This window comes from Lampris incognitus, chromosome 1 (assembly GCF_029633865.1).
Source record: "Lampris incognitus isolate fLamInc1 chromosome 1, fLamInc1.hap2, whole genome shotgun sequence".
Classification (NCBI taxonomy): Eukaryota; Metazoa; Chordata; class Actinopteri; order Lampriformes; family Lampridae; genus Lampris; species Lampris incognitus.
Window position 1 is genome coordinate 18,489,857 of NC_079211.1, and position 24,731 is coordinate 18,514,587.

At 43.3% G+C, this 24,731-nt stretch overlaps 1 protein-coding gene across 1 annotated transcript; it reads left to right on the forward strand.

Moving 5' to 3' along the window:
• The first annotated feature begins 483 nt into the window (after positions 1–483).
• LOC130109571 (uncharacterized) lies at positions 484–23,428 on the forward strand. The gene is made up of 9 exons (XM_056276527.1): positions 484–516; positions 6,578–6,622; positions 10,745–10,934; positions 11,012–11,123; positions 13,418–13,746; positions 15,975–16,177; positions 16,383–16,542; positions 22,946–23,080; positions 23,335–23,428. Exons 3-9 carry the CDS (start codon positions 10,748–10,750, stop codon positions 23,382–23,384), a joined length of 1,176 nt encoding a protein of 391 aa, XP_056132502.1. The 5' UTR covers positions 484–516; positions 6,578–6,622; positions 10,745–10,747; the 3' UTR covers positions 23,385–23,428.
• The last annotated feature ends 1,303 nt before the right edge of the window (positions 23,429–24,731 follow it).

Consider the following 24,731-nt stretch of genomic DNA (forward strand, 5'->3'; position numbering starts at 1 on the left):
CAATGAAATGATAAATATGTCTTTCTGTTGGCAGTTTGTATATTTAGCTGTTCATAGCTGGAGTCTATTTTGCATGTTATGCCATGATGTTAAAGTTAGCGAATATTAGTCAGCAAATTGTTAGCTAGCTAACACATTAATTTGCTAACATTATTTGAAGATAATTTTTTAGCAGTCCAACGCTTCAGGCATTTTAGGGAAATGTTTAAATGTTTCTGCAGAGAAATTGGCTGAATAAAACTAGCTAACTTATCTGTAACACAATCTCTCAGAGACCCAAATTTGTATTTGGAACACACTTTTGCAATGCAATGGAAACCCTCTATGCAAATGGGAACAGCTCTGTGATATTAAGTGATGGTATTACTCAAAGATTCTTTCTAGAAAGGGGCATACGCCAAGGCTGTCCGGTCTCTGTTTACCTCTTCCTTATTGTTGCACGAGCCTTTTGTCACAAGTGAGAGGAAAGGGCACTCAAAAGGATTGTCGGTGCAAAACTTCAGGAGTAAAGTCACGGTGAGTTCTCAATGAAATGATAAATATGTCTTTCTGTTGGCAATTTCTATATTTAGCTATTTATAGTTGGAGTCTACTTTGCATGTTATGTTGTGATGTTAGAGTTGGTGAATATGAGTCAGCAAATTATTAGCTAGCTAACACGTTAGTTTGCTAATGTTATTTGAGGAGAATTTTTAGCAGTCCCAACACCTCAGGCATTTCAGGGAAATGTTTAAATGTTTCTGCAGAGAAATAAGCTGAATGAAACTAGCTAACTTATCCGTAACACAATCTCTCGGAGACCCAAATTTGGATTTGGAACATACTTGTGCAGTGCAGTGAAAACTCTCTATGCAAATGGGAACAGCTCTGTGAAATTAAGTGATGGTATTACTCAAAGACGGTCTAGAAAGAGGCATACACCAAGGCTGTTCGGTCTCTGTTTACCTCTTCTTTATTGTTGCACAAGCCTTATTTTCACTATATAAAATCAAGTAACTTAGAAGGTGTCTCTATTGCAGGTAGAAATATTTTATTAAGCCAACTGGCAGATGATACAGCTTTGTTCTTGAAAAATGTTCTGCAGGTAAAGCTTATTGATGTATTTTCAAAAGCTTCAGGGCTCTGTCTGAATTTTAAAAAATGTGAGTTATTTGCTTTAAAAAGCTGTGACGTTACCTCTATGATGATATACCTGTCAAGGAAAAGGTTAATTATTTAGGCATTCTTGTAACCAAGGATCAACAAGACAGATGCACTCTTAATTTTAGTCCAATGATTAAAAAAGTGGGAAATAATTTTAATTGCTGGTTACAAAGAGGTATTTCTAGGCTTGTTTATGCTGCATCCTCTCTTTTTCGTTGATAACAAAGTTGCCAAAAAAAAATAAAAAAATGACCAGTTGCTATTTAATTTTTTTTGGAAAAATCGTAAACATTACACCAGTGGTGGTCGATTTTGCGAAAAGGATGGACATGGCTGTGGTGAATACATATTTCAAGAAGAGGGAGGAACACAGGGTGACGTACAAGAGTGGAGGAAAGTGCACACAGGTGGACTATATCTTATGTAGAAGGCACCATCTAAAAGGGATTGGAGACTGCAAGGTGGTGACAGGGGAGAGCGTAGCTAGGCAGCATCGGATGGTGGTCTGTTGGATGACTTTGGAGACCAAGAAGAGGAAGCGAGTGAAGACACAGCCGAAGATCAAATGGTGGAAGTTGAAGAAGGAAGACTGTTGTGTGGAGTTCAGGCAGGAGTTAAGACAGGCACTGGGTGGTAGTGAAGAGTTGCCAGATGGCTGGAAAACCACTGCAGAAATAGTGAGGGAGACAGCTAGGAAGGTACTTGGTGTGTCATCAGGACAGAGGAAGGAAGACAAGGAGACTTGGTGGTGGAATGAGGAAGTACAGCAAATTATACAGAGGAAAAGGTTGGCAAAGAAGAAGTGGGATAGTCAGAGAGATGAAGAAAGTAGACAGGAGTACAAGGAGATGCAGCGTAAAGCAAAGAGAGAGGTGGCAAAGGCAAAGGAAAAGGCGTATGGTGAGTTGTATGACAGATTAGACACTAAGGAAGGAGAAAAGGACTTGTACCGATTGGCTAGACAGAGGGACCAAGCTGCAAAGGATGTGCAGCAAGTTAGGGCGATCAAGGATAGAGATGGAAATGTGCTGACAAGCGAGGAGAGTGTGCTAAGAAGGTGGAAGGAATACTTTGAGGGGCTGATGAATGAAGAAAATGAGAGAGAGAGAAGGTTGGATGATGTAGGGATAGTGAATCAGGAAGTTCAGCGGATTAGCAAGGAGGAAGTGAGGGCAGCTATGAAGAGGATGAAGAATGGAAAGGCAGTTGGTCCTGATGACATACCTGTGGAGGCATGGAGATGTTTAGGAGAGATGGCAGTGGAGTTTTTAACTAGATTGTTTAACACAATCCTGGAAAGTGAGAGGATGCCTGAGGAGTGGAGAAGAAGCATACTGGTACCGATTTTCAAGAACAAGGGCGATGTGCAGAACTGTAACAACTACAGAGGTATAAAGTTGATCAGCCACAGCATGAAGCTTTGGGAAAGAGTAATAGAAGCTAGGTTAAGAGGAGAGGTGACGATCAGCGAGCAGCAGTATGGTTTCATGCCACGAAAGAGCACCACAGATGCGATGTTTGCTTTGAGAATGTTGATTGAGAAGTATAGAGAAGGCCAGAAAGAGTTGCATTGTGTCTTTGTAGATTTAGAGAAATCTTATGACAGAGTGCCGAGAGAGGAGGTTTGGTATTGTATGAGGAAGTCAGGAGTTGCAGAGAAGTATGTAGGAGTGGTGCAGGATACGTATGAGGGAAGTGTGACAATGGTGAGGTGTGCGGTTGGAATGACAGATGGGTTCAAGGTGGAGGTGGGATTACATCAAGGATCGGCTCTTAGCCCTTTCTTGTTTGCAATGGTGATGGACAGGTTGACGGACAAGATCAGGCAGGAGTCTCCATGGACGATGATGTTCGCGGATGACATTGTGATCTGTAGCGAGAGTAGGGTGCAGGTTGAGGAGAGCCTGGAGAGGTGGAGGTATGCACTGGAGAGAAGAGGAATGAAAGTCAGTGGAGCAAGACGGAATACCTATGCGTGAATGAGAGAGAGGACAGTGGAATGGTCAGGATGCAAGGAGTGGAGGTGACAAAGGCATTTGAGTTTAAATACTTGGGGTCAACTGTCCAAAGTAACGGGGAGTGCAGTAGAGAGGTGAAAAAGAGAGTGCAGGCAGGTTGGAGTGGGTGGAGAAGTGTGTCAGGAGTGATTTGCGACAGAAGGGCATCAGCAAGAGTTAAAGGGAAAGTTTACAAGATGGTTGTGAGACCAGCTATGTTATATGGTTTGGAGACAGTGGCACTGACGAAAAGACAGGAGGCGGAGCTGGAGGTGGCAGAGTTGAAGATGCTAAGATTTTCACTGGGAGTAACGAAGAAGGACAGGATTAGGAACGATTATATTAGAGGGACCGCTCAGGTTGGACGGTTTGGAGACAAAGCAAGAGAGGCAAGATTGAGATGGCTTGGACATGTGTGGAGGAGAGATGCTGAGTATATTGGGAGAAGGATGCTGAATATGGAGCTGCCAGGGAAGAGGAGAAGAGGAAGGCCAAAGAGGAGGTTTATGGATGTGGTGAGGGAAGACATGCAGGTGGCTGGTGTGACAGAGGAAGACGCAGAAGACAGGAAGAAATGGAAACGGATGATCCGCTGTGGCGACCCCTAACGGGAGCAGCCGAAAGTAGTAGTAGTAGTAGTAGTAAACATTACATCAGAAAATCTGTAGTTATCAATTCTTGCAAAAATGATGGTCTTGACTTTTTGGACTTCTCTACCTTGAACAACGTTTTCAAGATTAACTGGTTAAAGCATTTTTTGAAAAATGACTCAACCATGTGGAACGTCATTCCCAAAATTGTTTTTTAACCAAATTGGAGGGCTCCCCTCCTATTCATGTGCAGTTATAGATTAAATAAAATACCAGTTAAACTGTCAAATTTTGACAAACAGACTTTATTGGTGTGGAATTTAATTTACAAGCACAATTTCTCACCACAACAATATTATATCTGGAATAATGGGAATATTTTATATAAAAATAAGAGTATATTTCTGAAGAATTGGTTTGACAGAAACATCTTTTTGGTGAGTCAATTGATTACCCCGGAAGGAAATCTTATGAACTACAGTGAATTCATCTTTCATTTCAATTTTCCTGTCACAATTAAGGAATTTGCTCTGGTAATGGGGGCTATTCCTAATGGTTCTGTAATTTTGTGCAAGGATTGTTTAGTTCAAGAAGATGTTTCTTTGGTCAATCCTGCTGATTCTTCCTGTGGGAAAATGTTTCTCACCATCCTGCAAGAATAATTACAAAGCTATTCGCTCTTTGTTTCAGAGTAAGGTTGTCACAAAGCTTTATGTCACTACTTTGCTAAGAATATTCCTTGGTCAAAAGTGTGGTCATTGACTCACAAATACTTTATTACTAATAAGATAAGAGAGGTTTCCTTTAAAATTTTGCATAAATTTTACCCTGCAAAGCATTTTCTCAAGAAATTTAAGGCTGATATAAATATAAAAAGAAAATTGTTTTCTTTTCCTTTTTATTATTATTTATTTTTAATTTGGGCCTACCCCGCTGGCATGTTTTTTTTACACTGCAGCCATTCATGTTGTAAACATGTGACGTGTGTACAATTTGTTGTCAATTAGTCAATAAAGGAAAAAAACATCTCGTGAGACCCGTGGGGGCATCTGCGTGCTTAGCCGACCGTACTGTCTTTCAGAGACTGTAGCAGGCTTAGTTAAGGCTAGAGTGAAGATACTGGTAGGTAGTAAAGTCGACGACCTAAGGCATCTATTAGTACCAACAATGTTATGTTAGCTTGTCGGGAAGGGGCCTAAATAACATTCCAAAGTTAAGCTAAATGTTGGCGGGGAAGACAGCCATTTTCTAAGGGGTACCTTGACCTCTGACCCCAAGATGTCCGAATTAAGTGCTATGGGTACTCACGAGTCTCCCCTTTACAGACATGCCCACTTAATCCCTTGCAGCTTTTTGGTAAAAACCATTAATGTTTTTGCATGCAGTAAATGTGTTATTGTCTATTCTAAAAATTGTGTATTTGAATATTTCTGCATGGACAGATTATTGACTAATACCAATACTCATAACAGCATTTTAAAAGAAATGCTGCAGTAATAAAGACTTTAAACAAGCATATAAATTGCACAAGACAAATTTGCGTATAAAAGGCATTAATGCAAGCAAAAACAGGAAAATAGGTACTTAAGGATTAAAAAGATGTTGCGTATGTAATTTATTGGTAAGTCGCAGCAAACCGTAACGTTATAAGCCCCAGTTTAAATGAGTTGACAGTTTTAGAAGACCTCAGGTATTCAGGAAGCTTGTTCCACAGGTGGGGAGCATAGAAACTTAAAGCTGCTTCAGATTGCTTGGTTTTGATTCTGAGAACACAGAGTAAACCTGACCCAGATGACCTGAGGGGTCTGGGTACTTCTTAGCGCCCAGTTAGATCAGAGATGTATTTAGGCCCGAGACCGTGCTTTATAGACAAGTAGTAGGATTTTAAAATCTTTAAAATGTCTTTTGACACAAAGGAAGCCAGTGCAGTGATTTAAGGACTGGTGTGATATGCTCCACTTTCTTGGTGTTAGTGAGGACTCCTGGAGAATGGTCTGGCTACACCCATTACCATTCTGCTATGGGGAGAAAAAAACACTGTGACTTCTTTGCATTTCCTTAAGCCAATCACAATCGTCTTGCATGGCACTGAGCCCATGATGTAGCGACAGTGCCCCTGCAAAATTGTTTTAGTGGAACACTTGCAAGTGGGGAAGCAAGCACTGTCAATAAAATGGCTAATTCCCCACTAAGAAAATGCCACAAAAAAACAACTAAGACGCATGTCATCTGTGTGATTGCATGATTCAAAGCTTCATCAAATTTGTCATTTTCAGCATGTAGGTTGCTAGCTTGTTGTTGCATGAAAATGGTAACAGGGAGAGGAAGAGAAAAGGGAAGAGAAAGCCACCTGAAATAAGTGAAGTGCCCAGTTGTTGGCTTATACCCACAGCCTGCATTCGGTGAGTCAGACATAAATGTCTGACAGCTCTATGCAGAGTTGCAAGGTTAGGTTGAGACAAAGATTTTTGCTGTTACATAGCTAGTCCTGTTCGTTATCTCTGAGTGTCTCCCTGGTGGTTTTTGTGCATGTTACAACAGCCCCAATTTGCATAATAAGACATTGTGCATTGCACAACATAACAGTAATAGATTGTCCTTTGCCAAAAGTCAAATTCATACCTATTTTTGGGTGGGAATAATGTATCATTTGTTTATTTGTAGGAAGTTGCTACAATATCGGAAAAATACCTTTGTTACTGCTTCAGGATTCATTCCTCTGTGTATTTTAAGTTGGATTTTTATTATCCCCTATGAATTATAAAATTGTTTGCCCTACATTGTTTTTGTCATGTAATGTTTTGTGTCATGTTTTTGATGTTAACAGTGTACATACTGTTGTTACAGAAATTTGCTGGTGAACATAAAACACAGAGCACTATCAAAATTAAGGTAAGCTCCTTCCATGTGGTACATTTGCTGCTATACTATATGAAATATCATGTAAAACGTTGGTTCCTCTTTTTCAGAGTAATTGGCTGTTGGCAACCTATACCTGTTGGCTAATTATCAAAAAAACAACAAAAAAATAGTGTAATTGGTGTGTCATGGAGAGAGAACAGTGGAATACCACTTGCAGCAATTTAAGGAAAAGGGCTGTTAAGAGTCAACCAGTTGTTTGAATGACGAGGATAATAGTCTTGAGGGTAACACTGAAGAGGTGTAGTGTTGAACATGGAGCAGTTGCTTCAAGCTGTGATTTGCCACCAAACTGTGTAACAGAGTAATGGAGAAGGTGAATTAACTAGTGATGAGGGGCTAGCCATGTTGATGAAAGGGGGGGGGGGTTCCTAAAGATAATTTAACAGGTTGTTTGAGAGACTGGGCAACACATTTTGGCATTTTATTGATCGCTTTGTCTGCCCTTTTGTCTGTACTGAAAGCCCATCATCCGTCTTTGCCAAGAGATGCAAGAACATTACTTTGTAGATATGCTGTAGTGTTGCTCCCTTGGCGGGTGAATCATTCCATCATTTTGGTATACAGAATATGTTCAGCCGAATATTTCAGAAGCTTACATCAGTTGTCCCGATTCATCACAGTTTCAAATTACAACATTGATGGTCTTCCAATTTTTAAGAGTTCAACTGTACAGTTCTGGCCAATTTTTGGAAAGCTTCAGGGGTATAGTGGAAAACCTGTGCTGAACGCTCTTTTCTGTGGGAACTCAAAGCCTCATTCATCGTCAGAATATCTGAAGGATCTGGTTTGTGAGTTAAAATCAGTGAGCAGTGGATTTGTTAATAGTAAGACCTCCTTCTTGACTGTATGCTCAGTGATGCTCCTGCTAGGGCCTTTATTAAGGGTATTAAGTCACACAATGGATACAGTGGCTGAGAACGTGTACAGTCAGGCTTTACATTAATAATCATATGAAATTCCGAGAGGTTAATGCTAGAGCAAGAACAGATGTGTCTTTTTCAAATGCAGAGGATGAGACCACCACATAAAACAGTCCCCATTTTGTGAAACATCTGTACCTATGGTCAGTGGATTTCCATACAACTATATGCATTTAGTGTGCTTAGGTGGTGCATCATCTTCGTAAAGTACGAAGTCACTTTACTGGGCTTCAGCAAAAACACAATGGCAAAAAAAAAAAGAAGAAAAAAACAACACTGCCAAACAGGGCAGGCAATAAAGCTAACTCGAATAAACAAAATAAAAAACTCAGCAAAACACTGTCACACAGAGGAGGCAGATGAGGGTTCAGGAGACACGGGCTTCCGCAGACCAACATGAAGCTTTTCCAAGACTCGACGATGTAAGTCTGCAAAGCACTCAGTCAAATAGTCCCCAGCACAGGTGCACTTAATCACAGGCCAACCAGTACACAGGTGCCACTCATACTGGCTGATTGGAGGCCAATGGGGAAATGTCAGCTGTTGGCTGCTGATCCTCAGTGACCGTGTCAGTACCCCCCTCCCAGGGACAGATTCCAGACGTCCCAAAACCAAAGGACCCAGCAGAACGGACAGAGGGGCCCAGGGATCTCAGGCAGGCGGCCAGAACGCAGGAGGTAGAGCATCTCCAGTGGGCGGCAGAGAATCTCTGGCGGACAGGCAGATGGACGATGCCGATACTACCGCGTGGCTGGAGGGCAACCACACTTCGGAGGCGACGGGACGGCTGTGGAGCAAACTGAACTCGCATGCGGCATGGCAGCTGGACCTCGGAGGCGGTGGGGCAGCCGCAGGGGAGACGGGTCTCAGAGGCAGCGTGGCAGCCACTCGTGGGGCAAGCTGAACTCCGAGGCAGCATGGCAGCCGCCCAGGGACGCTGGGCAGCCAAGCCCAACTGGTTGGCGTGAGTGGCCGGCCGAACAGGAACTTATAGACAGAGTCGGCCAGCAACTGGTAGTTGGACAGGACGTTGGCTGGCTGCCAAGGAACATGGGACTAGCGGAGACTCCGGGGACTTCCCCAGGCCAGGCGGGTTCCCCAGAATGGGTCCTGGGCTGGAGCCGGCTCGGCACCATCCCTCAATTGGGGGTTTACCGGGCGGTAGGCAGGATGGCAGCTAGTGGGTTCAGGGCCAGCAGACCGGGAGGCAGGCTGCTGGTCATGCAACCGAACAACCCCTCGCTGGAGGCCATTCACCCCAGACACCAGGCTCGGCCCACGTTGTCTACGGTACGCCGACCCCTCTGCTGGATCCATACTGATCGGGGTGGATGTTGCCGACACAGGTGGCGCTGTCTGGGTAGGCTGTAGCTGCTGGAGAGCGGTGGTGAGGCTGGTGATGGCGGCCATCATTTGCTGTTGTTGAGCCTAGACCTGCTGCAGCTGGGAGTGATCCGCTGTCTGCTGCTGAAGCATGGGGCGGATGTCTCCAAAAAAAAAACTGGAGATGGAGTGGACGCTCGCCTCCAGCAACTGCAGTTCGGTGTGCCGTTTGCCCAGAGCTGCGCCTTGGATTGTAATGGCGGTGCGCAACTGTTCCAACTCTGCGTTACAGCAAGACTCGACCAGACATGAACCCAGTAGTGTGTTTGGACCCAATTGCAGAGAAGAGGCAGAGACAATTCGTAAAGTACGAAGTCACTTTACTGGGCTTCAGCAGAAACACACAATGACAAAACAACCACTGCCAAACAGGGCAGGCAATAAAGCTAACTCAAATAACATAAAACACAAAAATTCAGCAAAACACTGTCTCACAGAGGAGGCAGATGAGGATTCAGGAGACACGGGCTTCCGCAGACCAACGTGAAGCTTTTCCAAGACTCAAAGACATATGTCTGCAAAGCACCCAGTCAAATAGTCCCCAGCACAGGTGCACCTAATCACAGGCCAACCAGTACGCAGGTGCCACTCATACTGGCTGATTGGAGGCCGATAGGGAAATGTCAGCTGTTGGCTGCTGCTCCTCTGGCCAGTGATCATATCAGCTCTCAGAAGTTACATACCCTCAGAATTTGCTAGAAGGCCAAGGACCCTTGATGAGAGATTAAGATGGAGAGCAACCGAACTTAAGCAGTTTTTACTTTACACTGGTCCAGTAGTTTTTAGGGATGTGCTGACTAATGAGGTTTATCAAAATGTTATGCTGTTGTCTGTGAGTATATACATTTTTGCAAGTCCACCATATTGTTTGCTGTTAAATGACTTTGCAAACACACTACTTAGATCATTTGTCAAACATTTTGGGGAACTCTTATGGTCAGGAGTTTCTAGTTTACAACATACATGGTTTGACTCATGATGCGATGGTGCATGGCCACTTAGACTGAATATCAGGGTTTCCTTTCGAAAACTACTTAAGAAAATAAAGGAATGGTTAGAAAACCTAGCTCACCACTGCAGCAAGTTATACACAGAATTTCAGAACTTGATTCAACAAGTTTAAATAATAAGGAAACTTTGAAAACCCACAAAAAAAAAAATTTTGAAAAATGTTGCACTCAGATGGACCTGTTCCACAAGGCTTTACAGGAACTGTCACCCAGTTTAAAGAGCTGGCAATAGATGAGTTTGTCATCAACTCATCAGAGATGGACAGATGTATCAAGATGAACAATAAGATACTCTTGGTTCAGAATATAATTGTCTTTGAGGGTGAGGAATACATTGTCTGCAAAGAATATAGACACATCGCACATTTTTTTGACTATCCCATTGACTTGACAGGCCTGGGAATTTGTTTTGTGTTAGACCTGTCACCAAATTTGATGTGCTTGAAGTTAGACACTAATGTGCAGAAGTGTGTTCGGTTACCTTTGGAGGTGGGTTTTGTTGTTCTTCCACTTCTTCATGCAGACCCATTCTAAACATATCTGGTGAGGTAACAGTTAGCTTTTTATTTTGAGGAAAATAATTGATCATTTATGTGCGGAGCATTATCAAATTTAGACAATGGTGACAATGTCCAGCCTGCCTTCGCTCATCTGTGTAGGTGCCTATCCCATATTTACACTATCTAGTTGGGAACATGTGTTAATGACTTCCAATTATGTGAATTTTACTTAAAAAGAATTAAAGATTACTGGTAACTTTGTGCGTCTTTCTGTTCTAGGCCATGTTTCACGTTGTTGAGTTTCTGGAAACCCAAGAGGTTGAAGTAGTACCAGCACTGTGGGTTGCAGATGAAATCTGTCAATGGCCAGCTCACTACAAACCCGAAGAACTAGCAAAGGCTGTACGAAATGAGGAGCAGCCTGGACACATGTGGGATGCATATAGTGTCCGAATTTTATATACAGCTGGTATGCACATCATATATTTACCAGGATTCACTGATTTGAAAATTCATAATCTAATGATATTTCTCTTGTTTTTAAAGCAAACTACAAAACCGCTCGTCTAAAACGTCCTCAGGCAGAAAGTCACACTGATCTTCAAACTGCAGAGGAAGAAGATGAAGATGACATGCCTAAGAAAAAGCAAAAAATACTGTAAGTATTCAGTGCCATTCTGCTACTATATTTGTGACTCATTCAGAATCATTGCTGCTTTTGCCAGTGTTGGTAACAGGCAGCTCACTTGGTTAAAGGCTCATTATTAAAGTTTTGTATTTCTCTGTAATGTAGCACAATTTTAACAATGTTACTTAGAACATTCTTCTTCAGTCCTGGACTCAAACCATTTTCTGGGGCCCAGCAACAATACATATTTAACTAATTATAATAAATGTGCAATGACTAACGGCTGGAACTAATAACTACCAGCCGACCAGGAACAGCTTTGGTCGGGGGCAGGCCTAATGAGGATTATGTTATTCAGTTTTTATTGAATCTGTTTTAGAGAGGTGTTTATTTATTTTAGCCATTAAAGATAACAAACTATACAACAGCCGAATAACAATGTTAGATGACGGATGGTGTAACATTATGCTACCATGACAGCAGCGGTGCATAAATTACTTTTTCTGTCTGTTAATAATCCTAATATGTCAGGCTTGGGTGGGGATAAAAGTAAAACAGTGCTGTCTTGCTGTAGCTGTGTCTTAAATAAAGCGCTCCGAGATGCTTTCACTTCAGGTGACCATGCATAGCTGTTTAACTGCTGTGAGAAGCCATTTCCAATTTGCAGAGCTTGTCTAAAATACTCCCACACGTTAGATCGTCCTTTGCAGGTTTTGTAAGCTGCAGCTTGTTCTCTAGCGCATTCATGCTTTTTACTGGGCGCTTTTTATTTGGTCTGGTCTCACAATGATATGCGTTTTCACTAATTAAGCATTACTATTTTACTAATTGAATAAATGACCATCTCATGTGAGTTATTACTTACCTTTATCTTGAGGTGTCCTTTCTTTTCAGGCCTTTTTTTTTCAACTTAAGCTCGTGCTTACCAGAAGTGACAGCTTCATTTTGATACACCCGTGAAAGTGCAGCTAAACTGATAGGGCTGACTAGTCCGATGTGTGGCATCTCTTGGGCCCTCCTGTGCTTTTGTTTAGTGCACTGACATACCTGTAAACGCTAGGACTGGGTGGGGGGCTTGTAATATGCTAAGGGAAACCTTGGAGACAGGCCTTAAATACAAGAGGAACTAATCAAGGAACAGGGCACAGCTGGTCAGATGAGGGCAGGAACACAAAACTGGATTGATGAGGCTTATGGGAAATAGCAAGCAAAGCAAGCAAGCAAAATTTTATTTATATAGCACTTTTAAAAACATAGAGTTACCAAGTGCCTTACACTCCATACACAAAATACAAATAAATATATAAAATAAATTGAATGAATATAAAAACATGGCATCGGGAGTAACAGACCAAGCTAAAAATGAAACAAAACAGAAGTCAGGGGTAGGAATCTCTAAAAAGGCTTGCCTGAAAAGATGGGTTTTTAGAAGCCGCTTAAAACAGTCCAAAGACTCAGCAAATCTAATGGATTGGGGGAGATTATTCTAGAGGCTTGGGGCTAAAACCGCAAAGGCGCAGTCACCTTTTGTTTTGCAGTTGGAGTGAGGAATGAATAAAAGACCGAGGTTTGAGGATTGGAGTGGTCAGGAAGTGGAAGGAGGAATGAGAAGATCAGAAATATAACTGGGGGCAAGATCATGCCGTGCTTTAAATGTAATCAATAAGATCTTATAGATTATTCTGAATTTTACACAAAGTCAATGGAGGGATGCAAGAATAGGGGTAATATGGGATCTACGGCTAGTTCTGGTTAGTAGTCGAGCAGCTGGATTCTGAACCAGCTGTAGACGAGTTAAAGTAGCTTGGTTGAGGCCAGAGTAGAGGGAGTTACAGTAATCCAGACGGAAGAAAATGAAAGTGTGAATTAATTTTTCGATATCCTTAAAAGACAAAATATTTCTGATTTTTGCAATATTTCTTAACTAAAGAAAACAGGATTGGACAAGCTTAGTAACATGGTGATCGAAAGACATGTTCTGGTCAAAGATGATACCAAGATTTTTAGCGGTAGGTTTGATGTTTGAATGAAGTGGACCAATAAACTGATTAACTGCAGTGGCAAACTTCTCAGGACCAATTAAGAGAACTTCAGTTCAGGCGGGTAAGCAAGAGACAACAGGTCAGGAAATGCGGGACCTGTGAAGGCCTGGGACAGAAGGGAGAAACAGGTGGAGCAAGGGACAGGGAGAGAAGATATAGATTTGATAAGACAGAGCTAGACAGACTGAGATCATGAAAACCTTTGTAATCTTTGAAACTGAAAAAAATTCTGCTTTCATTTTCTGTCACCCCACCCCCACCCCTTCCCCATACTCACACAAGACCAAATACTCGATTTGAGAGTGACAGTGATGACGACGATACTGTCAAACAAACAAGGACATTGCCTCCAGGCTCAAAGATAAAAGGGCCAGGCTTTGACATACAGTCAGCAATAAAGAGACAGGCTCTAAGCTCCGAACTTCACAAGCAGATTACAAGGCCTGAACCCCGATGGTCTGTGAACGGTTTTGAACCCCGACAGTCTACGAGTCCTGAACCCCGGCGGCCTGTGACAAGCCCTGAACTCAGACGGTCTTTGACAAGTCCTGGAAATCCAACCCAAGATGAAAGTCGAAGACAGTCAGCAACAACTGCTTTAAGTCTTGCTCGTAAGTGATTATATGTGCACACTAACACATATCTAGCTCTCTGTCTCTCTCTCTGGACATATATATAGTGTATATATATATATTCATTCATTCATTATCCAAACCGCTTATCCAGCTCTCAGGGTCGCGGGGATGATGAAGCCTATCCCAGCAGTTATTGGGCGGCAGGCAGGGAGACATATGTACACTGCTCAAAAAAATAAAGGGAACACCTAAAAACACAATATAGACCTCGATGAATGAAATATTTCAGCTGAAAATCTTTATTTATTAGACAGAGGAATGTGTTTAGAGCAAAATAACCTAAGAATGATCATGGAAATCAAAATCATTAGCCCATTAAGGTCTGGATTCAGAATCATACTCAAAATCAAAGTGGAAAATGAGAACATAGGCTGATCCAACTTCTGTGGAAATTCTTCAAGACGATTCAAAATGAGGCTCAGTAGTGTGTGTGGCCTCCACGTGCCTGTATGCACTCCCTACAACGTCTGGGCATGCTCCTGATGAGACGACGGATGGTCTCCTGAGGGATCTCCTCCCAGACCTGGATCAGGGCATCGGTCAACTCCTGGACAGTCTGTGGTGCGACATCGCGTTGGCGGATGGTACGAGACATGATGTCCCAGAGGTGCTCGATTGGATTCAGGTCTGGGGAACGTGCAGGCCAGTCCATAGCATCAATGCCCTCGACATACAGGAACTGCTGACACACTCTGGCCACATTAGGACGAGCATTGTCATGCATGAGCAGGAACCCAGGGCCCACTGCACCAGCATATGGTCTGATAATGGGTCTGAGGATCTCATCCCGGTACCTAATGGCAGTCATGGTACCTCTGGCTAGCACGTAGAGGTCTGTGCGGCCCTCCAAGGATATGCCTCCCAGACCATCACTGACCCACCGCAAAACCGGTCATGCTGGAGGATGTTGCAGGCAGCAGAACGTTCTCCACAGCGTCTCCAGACTCTCTCACGTCTGTCACATGTGTTCAGTGTGAACCTGCTCTCATCTGTGAAGAGCACAGGGCGCCAATGGCGAATCTGCCAACCAAGATGTTCTCTGGCAAAGGTCAATCGGGCTGCACGGTGTTGGGCTGTGAGCACAGGCCCCAATTGTGGATGTCGGGCCCTCATACCATCCTCATGCATTCTGTTTCTCACTGTTTGAGCAGAAACCTGCACATTAGTGGCCTGTTGAAGGTCGTTTTGTAGGGCTCCGGCAGTGCTCCTCCTGTTCCTCCTTGCACAAAGGACCAGATAGCGGTCCTGCTGCGGGGTTGTTGTCCTCCTGCGGCCCCCTCCACGTCTCCTGGTGTACTGGCCTGTCTCCTGGTACCTCCTCCATGCTCTGGACACTGTGCTGGGAGACACATCAAATCTTCTTGCCACAGCACGCATTGATGTGCCATCCTGGATGAGCTGCACTACCTGACTAACTTCTGTAGGTTGCAGATACCGCCTCATGCCACCTCTAGTGGTGAGGGCACTAGCAAAATGAAAAACTAACCAAAGATCGGCCAGAAAAGATGAGGACAGGCAAATGCAAATCCATTCCTTTTATAGGGGTTGTCTTGCAAATTGTCTAATTTCCACCGGGCGGAAATTAGACAATTTACCAACAGGTGAAATTGATTCACAAATCAGTGTTGCTTCCTAACTGGACAGGTTGATATCTCAAAAGTGTGATTGACTTGGAGCTACATTGCATTGCTTATGTGTTCCCTTTATTTTTTTGAGCAGTATATATAAAATCCACTGAGTCAAGTAAATTCTTTATGACTTACTGGATTATTTTGCTCCTTATTTGTTGAGCACTTTCCCTACAGTTGAGTGTTTCTTTTAACAAAGTTTATATATATATATATATATATATATATATATATATATATATACTAAGCTGGGTGTGCTTGGATGCAAAAGAAACAATATTCACCTGTTTGAGTAGCCCTGAAATATCAGGGTCATCATGTCTCAGTGTGGAGTGGAGTGTAATGTTTCAAATGGATCAACTTGACCCAGACAGAGTTGATCACTAGAAGCAATCTACACACGCGCACACACACACACACACACACACACACACACACACACACACACACACACACACACACACACACACATCAGGGACATCCCTTTTAATCCCCCTATTACTTTTTTTTCATTTCAAAAGCTGGAAAGAATCATTTTATAATGCCTTTATATATGTTGAATGTCATTATTTTTAGCTCTTCTGCATAGGCTTCTTACAAATCAAGAAATGATGATGGATCAACTCAAAGTTATTCAGATGACCATGCAGAAAATTCAAGGCGAACCTGCTGGTGGGCAGGATCCCCTTGACAGAGATATTCTACCGCTAAAAGATGTAACCTCCTTGTTGGCTCTGGAAAAACGTCTCAGGGAAGAGGCAGACCTTAAAAACAAAATGGTAATAACACATTGCCCTTGCTTAAACTATTGTATATATTTTACTTGCCACCTAACTTGTATGTTGTTGGACAGCAATGATGCTATCCTATCAGGGTACCATCACTACTTTCCTAAATACCAATACCAAAGTAAAATCTTGTCAGTTTTTTAGAATTGGGTTACAATGACTAGTGTTGATATATGCCATGTGTGATCTTTTTCAGATTACTACACTGAGTGTCATTGGAGGAATTGACATTAAGGATACCGTTTGGCGAGTTATGAAGCACTGTTTTACCAACTCCCTAGCCAAACGGCTCAACTGGCGTGGCATCAATGGCAAAACACCTTTCCACAGACTGCAACTTAAAGATGTAATTACTGGTAAGTGTTTACAGTGTGTTACATTGCCTTGTCATCAGTCTAATGAGTCCATTTTCCTTTTCTTATGTTTGACACACCGCAAATACATGATGCATGACCAGCTCAAATTATTCTTGATTTAAAAAAAAAAGGTTAAAAAGAAAAAGAAAAAGCTAAGTAAACAGTCAAACACTTGTACTACTCTGTCCTTGCAATAGTATCAAAGCCAGTAGTTTCTCACTAAAAGCTTCTTCCTTGGGGAAACGAACCAGCTCTGCATCACCGCACATCTGGGCTCTCTTGGGCATTAGTAGTTTATCTGTTATTGGCCACCAGAAATTAACAGCAATAAAGCTTAGCAGATACACTAACCTGATTAACACATTTACATGCACAAAGGTTAACAGTCCTGTGCTTAGCCATGCTGTGCTATGTTATGCTAGGTTCGGCCCAGTCAACGTTACCCAGTCCATGGAAAAAGAGATGTCCTTTCCAGTGTGCTGCTTTGCAAAGTCCAGAGCTTAAGGCTTGTGCAGTTGTTTGCCTGGTGCAGTACAAGCCTGTCTGGCTGTGTGACTTCTGTGTCTCTCAGGTCGTCGATGTTGCTTCTTTGTTCTTCTTGCAAAGTTAGCTGCTCGATGCTAACTCATGGCTCCTGTTACTTGTAGAAAACACCTGGCAGACTTTGTGTCGTAGCAGCTGGCGTTCAATTAAACTTGTTTACTCTTGGTAACTTTTAGGTAGGCCCTCGCGTTGCTGCCGTTGAGGAAGAGTGAAGTGTCGTAGTCTGCTCTGAGCAGGCCTGCAGAGAAGAGGAGAGCTCTTCCTTTCTTTTCTTTTTTTTAACTTTGTTTACAGGTTTTTTTTTTCTCTTAAAAATATACACACAAAAATTAAAATGCACAACCCCCCCCCCAACACCCAAAACAAAAACAAAAACAAGTAAATCAGAGGGGGGAAAAAACAACCAAAACAAAATAACAAACAAAATCATCCATTAGACATGTATGAAAACAAAAGGCCTTTGTTTGTTACAATTGGAACACAAACATATACAGACACAGAGATATATACAGTATATGCACATACTTATACACAAATAAAGATATACATACCCACACATATCACTGCACATTTTTAAGTACAGGCAGACATAGGCAGACAGACTCATCGACAATAACACATGAATAAGGCACTTGTTCCAGCTAAATTATCCCGAATTATTAAAGCATCACCCATTCCTAGTCCTAATACTTAGAATAAAAGGGTAGTTGCTGTAATTGGGGGGAAAAAGATCTATTCTGGTATTTCTAGAAAAGATGGAGCAAGAGTGAATTCTATAAAAGGAGACCAGACATCCATATATTTCTGACGGGACTTACATGTGTTATATCTGAGTTTTTCTAATGGAATTAAATATAGCACTTCTTTGATCCAACTTGTGAATGATGGGGGCTTATCAGACTTCCAATTGCAAAGAATAAGTCTCCGGACTTCAAGTGAGGCAAATGCTATAGAGTTTGCTTGGGGTGTAGTAATGTCTACGCCCTCACTGGGAATGCCAAAAATGGCAGTAATTGGGCTGGGTTTCAATTGTTTTACAACAAATAAATGAGAAAGCTTCGAAGATACGACCCCAAAATGTGGTCAAAGATGGGCATTCCCAAAACATGTGCCCAGCTGTGGCTGGGTTCAGGTGGCACCTAATACAAGTAGGATCGATATTGGGATGGAATTTGGACAGTTTCTCTCTTGTGTGATGTAAATGATGTAACACTTTGAATTGAATAAGGTGATGCCTAAGGCAGAGAGAGGTGGTGTGAATGCGCTGTAAGGAATGTTCCCATATCTCGAGGCGAGCCAATAGCTTGGATAATCTTATATATTTTAGAAACATTTCCCTTGGTATCCAGGTCCCAGCCCAATATGATGTCTAATATGCTCTTTTCCTGCAGGACAGGAAACGAGTAGTGTTCTTTGGCAAAGCTGTGGGCCTGGAGGTATCTAAAAAAGAGTGTCTTCGGTATATTATGGTCCTGTTGGAGAATTTCAAATGAAGCAAAAATCTACTACTACTTTCGGCTGCTCCCGTTAGGGGTCGCCACAGCGGATCATCCGTTTCCATTTCTTCCTGTCTTCTGCGTCTTCCTCTGTCACACCAGCCACCTGCATGTCTTCCCTCACCACATCCATAAACCTCCTCTTTGGCCTTCCTCTTCTCCTCTTCCCTGGCAGCTCCATATTCAGCATCCTTCTCCCAATATACTCAGCATCTCTCCTCCACACATGTCCAAGCCATCTCAATCTTGCCTCTCTTGCTTTGTCTCCAAACCGTCCAACCTGAGCGGTCCCTCTAATATAATCGTTCTTAATCCTGTCCTTCTTCGTTACTCCCAGTGAAAATCTTAGCATCTTCAACTCTGCCACCTCCAGCTCCGCCTCCTGTCTTTTCGTCAGTGCCACTGTCTCCAAACCATATAACATAGCTGGTCTCACAACCATCTTGTAAACTTTCCCTTTAACTCTTGCTGATACCCTTCTGTCGCAAATCACTCCTGACACACTTCTCCACCCACTCCAACCTGCCTGCACTCTCTTTTTCACCTCTCTACTGCACTCCCCGTTACTTTGGACAGTTGACCCCAAGTATTTAAAATCAAATGCCTTTGTCACCTCCACTCCTTGCATCCTGACCATTCCACTGTCCTCTCTCTCATTCACGCATAGGTATTCCGTCTTGCTCCTACTGACTTTCATTCCTCTTCTCTCCAGTGCATACCTCCACCTCTCCAGGCTCTCCTCAACCTGCACCCTACTCTCGCTACAGATCACAATGTCATCCGCGAACATCATCGTCCATGGAGGCTCCTGCCTGATCTTGTCCGTCAACCTGTCCATCACCATTGCAAACAAGAAAGGGCTAAGAGCCGATCCTTGATGTAATCCCACCTCCACCTTGAACCCATCTGTCATTCCAACCGCACACCTCACCATTGTCACACTTCCCTCATACATATCCTGCACCACTCCTACATACTTCTCTGCAACTCCTGACTTCCTCATACAATACCACACCTCCTCTCTCGGCATTCTGTCATAAGCTTTCTCTAAATCTACAAAGACAATGCAACTCTTTCTGGCCTTCTCTATACTTCTCAATCAACATTCTCAAAGCAAACATCGCATCTGTGGTGCTCTTTCGTGGCATGAAACCATACTGCTGCTCGCTGATCGTCACCTCTCCTCTTAACCTAGCTTCTATTACTCTTTCCCAAATCTTCATGCTGTGGCTGATCAACTTTATACCTCTGTAGTTGTTACAGTTCTGCACATCGCCCTTGTTCTTGAAAATCGGTACCAGTATGCTTCTTCTCCACTCCTCAGGCATCCTCTCACTTTCCAGGATTGTGTTAAACAATCTAGTTAAAAACTCCACTGCCATCTCTCCTAAACATCTCCATGCCTCCACAGGTATGTCATCAGGACCAACTGCCTTTCCACTCTTCATCCTCTTCATAGCTGCCCTCACTTCCTCCTTGCTAATCCGCTGAACTTCCTGATTCACTATCCCTACATCATCCAACCTTCTCTCTCTCTCATTTTCTTCATTCATCAGCCCCTCAAAGTATTCCTTCCACCTTCTTAGCACACTCTCCTCGCTTGTCAGCACATTTCCATCTCTATCCTTGGTCGCCCTAACTTGCTGCACATCCTTTGCAGCTTGGTCCCTCTGTCTAGCCAATCGGTACAAGTCCTTTTCTCCTTCCTTAGTGTCTAATCTGTCATACAACTCACCATACGCCTTTTCCTTTGCCTTTGCCACCTCTCTCTTTGCTTTACGCTGCATCTCCTTGTTCTCCTGTCTACTTTCTTCATCTCTCTTACTATCCCACTTCTTCTTTGCCAACCTTTTCCTCTGTATAATTTGCTGTACTTCCTCATTCCACCACCAAGTCTCCTTGTCTTCCTTCCTCTGTCCTGATGACACACCAAGTACCTTCCTAGCTGTCTCCCTCACTATTTTTGCAGTGGTTGTCCAGCCATCTGGCAACTCTTCACTACCACCCAGTGCCTGTCTTAACTCCTGCCTGAACTCCACACAACAGTCTTCCTTCTTCAACTTCCACCATTTGATCTTCGGCTGTGTCTTCACTCGCTTCCTCTTCTTGGTCTCCAAAGTCATCCTACAGACCACCATCCTATGCTGCCTAGCTACGCTCTCCCCTGTCACCACCTTGCAGTCTCCAATCCCTTTTAGATGGCGCCTTCTACATAAGATATAGTCCACCTGTGTGCACTTTCCTCCACTCTTGTACGTCACCCTGTGTTCCTCCCTCTTCTTGAAATATGTATTCACCACAGCCATTTCCATCCTTTTCGCAAAATCGACCACCATCTGTCCTTCCACATTTCTCTTCTTGACTCCATACCTTCCCATCACCTCCTCATCACCTCTGTTCCCTTCACCAACATGTCCATTTAAGTCGGCTCCAATCACCACTCTCTCCTCCTTGGGTACCCTCTCCACCATGTCGTCCAACTCACTCCAGAATTCTTCTTTTTCATCCAACTCACACCCAACTTGCGGGGCATATGCACTGATAACATTCAGCAATAAACCTTCAATTTCCAGCTTCATACTCATCACTCTGTCTGACACTCTCTTCACCTCCAGCACGCTCTTGACATACTCTTCCTTCAGAATTACCCCTACCCCATTACTCCTCCCATTCACACCGTGGTAGAAGAGTTTGAACCCACCTCCGATACTCCTGGCCTTACTCCCCTTCCACCTGGTCTCTTGCACACACAGTATGCCTACCTTTCTTCTTTCCATCATGTCAGCCAGCTCTCTCCCTTTACCAGTCATAGTGCCAACATTCAAAGTTCCAACTCTCACCTCCATATGCCTACCCTTCCGCCTCTCTAGCTACCTCTGGACATGCTTTCCCCCTCTCCTTCTCCTTCGCCCAACAGTAGCATAGTTTCCACCGACACCCTGCTGGTTAACAGTACCGGTGGCGGTTGTTGGTAACCCGGGCCTCGACCGATCCAGTATGTAAGTCTTATTTATGATCCGCATATTTGATTTGGCAAAGATTTTATGCCGGATGCCCTACCTGACGCAACCCTCCCCATTTGTCCGGGCTTGGGACCGGCACTAAGGATGCACTGGCTTGTGCATCCTCAGTGGCTGGGTTCAAATGAAGCAAAAATGCCCTCTACAAATACTAGGTCGCTAAAAAAGATCAAACTGTTGTTATGCCACATTTGAAATGCTGCATCAGTCTGGGAAGGAGGGAAAAGGTGGTTTTGTGTCAAGGACATGTGGCCACATGCACTATTGAAAATAAAGTGTTTTCTGAATAGATGTCACATTCTAAGAGAGCTTTTTATCACAGGATTATTGACACGTTTAATACTTCCCCCGGGTAGTGGAGAACTCAGTATGGATATTGGAGAGACTTTGGGATTAGAACAGGTCCCCATAAGGGCCCAGGTGGGGCCACTTTTATTTTAGGAGAGTGCTTCCAGGTAGCAGCAGTGCTACCCTGGTGCTGGGAGCTCCTGGGCTGGAGAGAGAGACAGAGAGACAAATGGGCACAGCTGGTTTTTGTAGACCTGGTGACACCCTGTGTCACATGTCACAAGTGACCAATAGCAGCCGGTTGTGAGGTCCATAGCTAGGCTTCACACCCAGGTGTCAAAAGGGAAGGGATTGTGGGGAATTGAGTTGGAATGACCCTCTTTTGTCTGTGAAACAGAAGAACATGTGGTCTCATCCAACATTTTAGGTGGACTGAGGCCCAGCAGCTCTCATCCAGTGAGAGACTGATTTACAATGCAATGCATATATCCTCCATTAGCTGTTGCATGGCATCTTCAGCTGTCATCTCAACCCTTTGTGATCGTTGTGTCTGAGAGCTGTAATCCTTTTATTTGTTTCAATTGTTTAACCGAGGCCAGAAAACAAGTTGAATTTCTGCATCCATGAAAGCTCTCTTGCATTTAACTTGTGTTTAATTTATGCAGTTTCATAGAAGGCTTTGGTCAAACACTGCAACACATTGGCAAAGAATTAACTTTTGTTGGGTTTTAAGCCAAGACGAGTGTTACTGCTTTTCCACACATGTCAGATCCAGAGAGAATTTGTAGCTGGACTATAAAATCAACACTGCGGCGTGTTGCATGTTGAGAGGCCTGGGCGGCAGCTGCAGTCCAGTCTTCCTAGCAGGTGTGTTGCTGTTGGGTAGCTGGAGGCAAAGGGCATCCTCAGCTGGATTGTTCTCAAACTGCTTTCACCACTGGAGCCGGTGGACCATGGGCAGGACACAGCACGCCGTGCACTTTGCCGATGCTTGGGTCCTAAGTTTTTACAAGTTGTGTAATCCATCCAAGGCTTTACAATTTCCTTTATTTTTAGGGACTGTCAGAACCAACAGGCTCACAGCGACAGCAACAGATCAAGAGGTAGAATCTTACATCAAAAGATGGCTTCACCTTGCGAGCGACCGAGACGGAGGAAGAGAGGAACGAAGACGGACTCTCCAAGAAACACGTAAGTCAGTTGCAATATCTATTTTGCAATATATGTGTAATAATTCATAATATATAATATCACAAGTCAAACAGAAACTGTCAGTTAGAGGTAAATTTGTTTTGAATTTTGGATCAACTGGTTAGTGCTCTGTTTTGTTTTGTTAATTTGGTTCCCAAATAGTTTTTTGTGTTTTGCACTTCACTGCCATCATATTGAGTAATCAATGTTATTTTACTGAGTCAACAGTTTATTCCTTTGTGCATTCCTTAAAGGCCTGCAATATTGCCATGACTCTGATGGGCCCAGTCAAGGAGGTCAATAAATCCCGTGTCCAGTTGGTTCCTGTTGCCAAGGTCAACATTCACTGTAGCATTCACTGATGTCACTGCATCGGCAGAAGAGTTAATTTTCCTGTATTTTCCTGTTCCTGTTTTCTGCTTGTTACAGTATGTAGTCCTAGTTCTTTACAGTATTGAGGGTTTGTACTGACTGACAAATTTTGGCTGCTGTACAGTATTTCAATGTTTATGCACTGCATCGGCAGAAGAGTTACAGAGAGAGTAAAATAATTCTGAAATTAACCTTGTGGCTGTTGATCAGGTACATCAGATCAGCCAATCAACACTGATCAACAGGTAACTGGTTTTAAATGTTGTGGCTGATTGCTGTATTTTTTGACATAGTCAAGCCACAAAGCTATGGGAAATAATGGAAACAACAAAACAAGTTTTGAATCACATAAGTGATGGTTCAGAATGAACTCTTTCAAAATAGGCCACAGATTGTGAAATTGTTGTGACTGATGTGTATACACACATATTTATATGCTATTCTGTTCTGGCCCAAAATTTCCCTTGTATACAGGCAACATGCTATGAAACATTTTTATTGCTTCATACGATTGTGCAATGGCCTGCTTGTGAACCAGTTCTGGCAAACACGATTGGACTGTCTAAGTGCCATCATTCCACACAGTATGTGGGCTGGATGAGAATATGGAATGTGGGCTGGATATGGGCCAGAATGGAAATTAACTGTAGCTCAAATTTGGGCCAATTCTGGTTTATCTGGTTTGTTCTTGGTTGACACACGGCATTGCTATGGCTTGGTAGTGGCCCAGATCTGGCAAACAGGATTGGACCACCCAAGTGCCATCATTCCACACAGTATGTGGGTTTGATGAGAATATGGAATGGGCCAGAATAAAAATGAACTGTGGCCCAGATTTGGGCCAGTTCTGGTTTATCTGGTTCGTTCTTGGTTGACATTCAGCATTGCTATGGCCTGGTTCTGGCCCAGATCTGGCAAACAGGAGCGGACTGCCCAAGTGCCGTCATTCCACGCAGTATGTGGGCCGGATGAAACTGTCGGATGTGGGACAGCTCCGGGCCACAGCAATTTTGCTATCTTGGGGGCTATGCATCGCAAATTGTGGTCACTCACTCACTCATGGATGACCTGAGAGGGAGGTTTAGTAGGACGCGCCCGCAGTTACACATGCGCAGCACAGGTGCGCTGTGAGCGGCCCGGTCTCATGCTTGTTTGTCCTCATTAATACTGTAGGTCAGAGTAGCAGATATTTGAAAAAAGTGAAAAGGAAGGAGAAAAGTTGTGGCATAGCCAGTTTTTTCCAAGCAAAAAAAGCAAAGTCAGAAAAGTATATGATAGA

Coding starts and splice junctions, on each gene's coding strand:
- LOC130109571 (XM_056276527.1), top strand. CDS start 10,748: ATGTTTCACGTTGTTGAGTTTCTGGAAACCCAAGAGGTTGAAGTAGTA. Junction 11,124..13,417: donor AAGAAAAAGCAAAAAATACT/GTAAGTATTCAG, acceptor TACTCACACAAG/ACCAAATACTCGATTTGAGA. Junction 13,747..15,974: donor AACTGCTTTAAGTCTTGCTC/GTAAGTGATTAT, acceptor CATTATTTTTAG/CTCTTCTGCATAGGCTTCTT.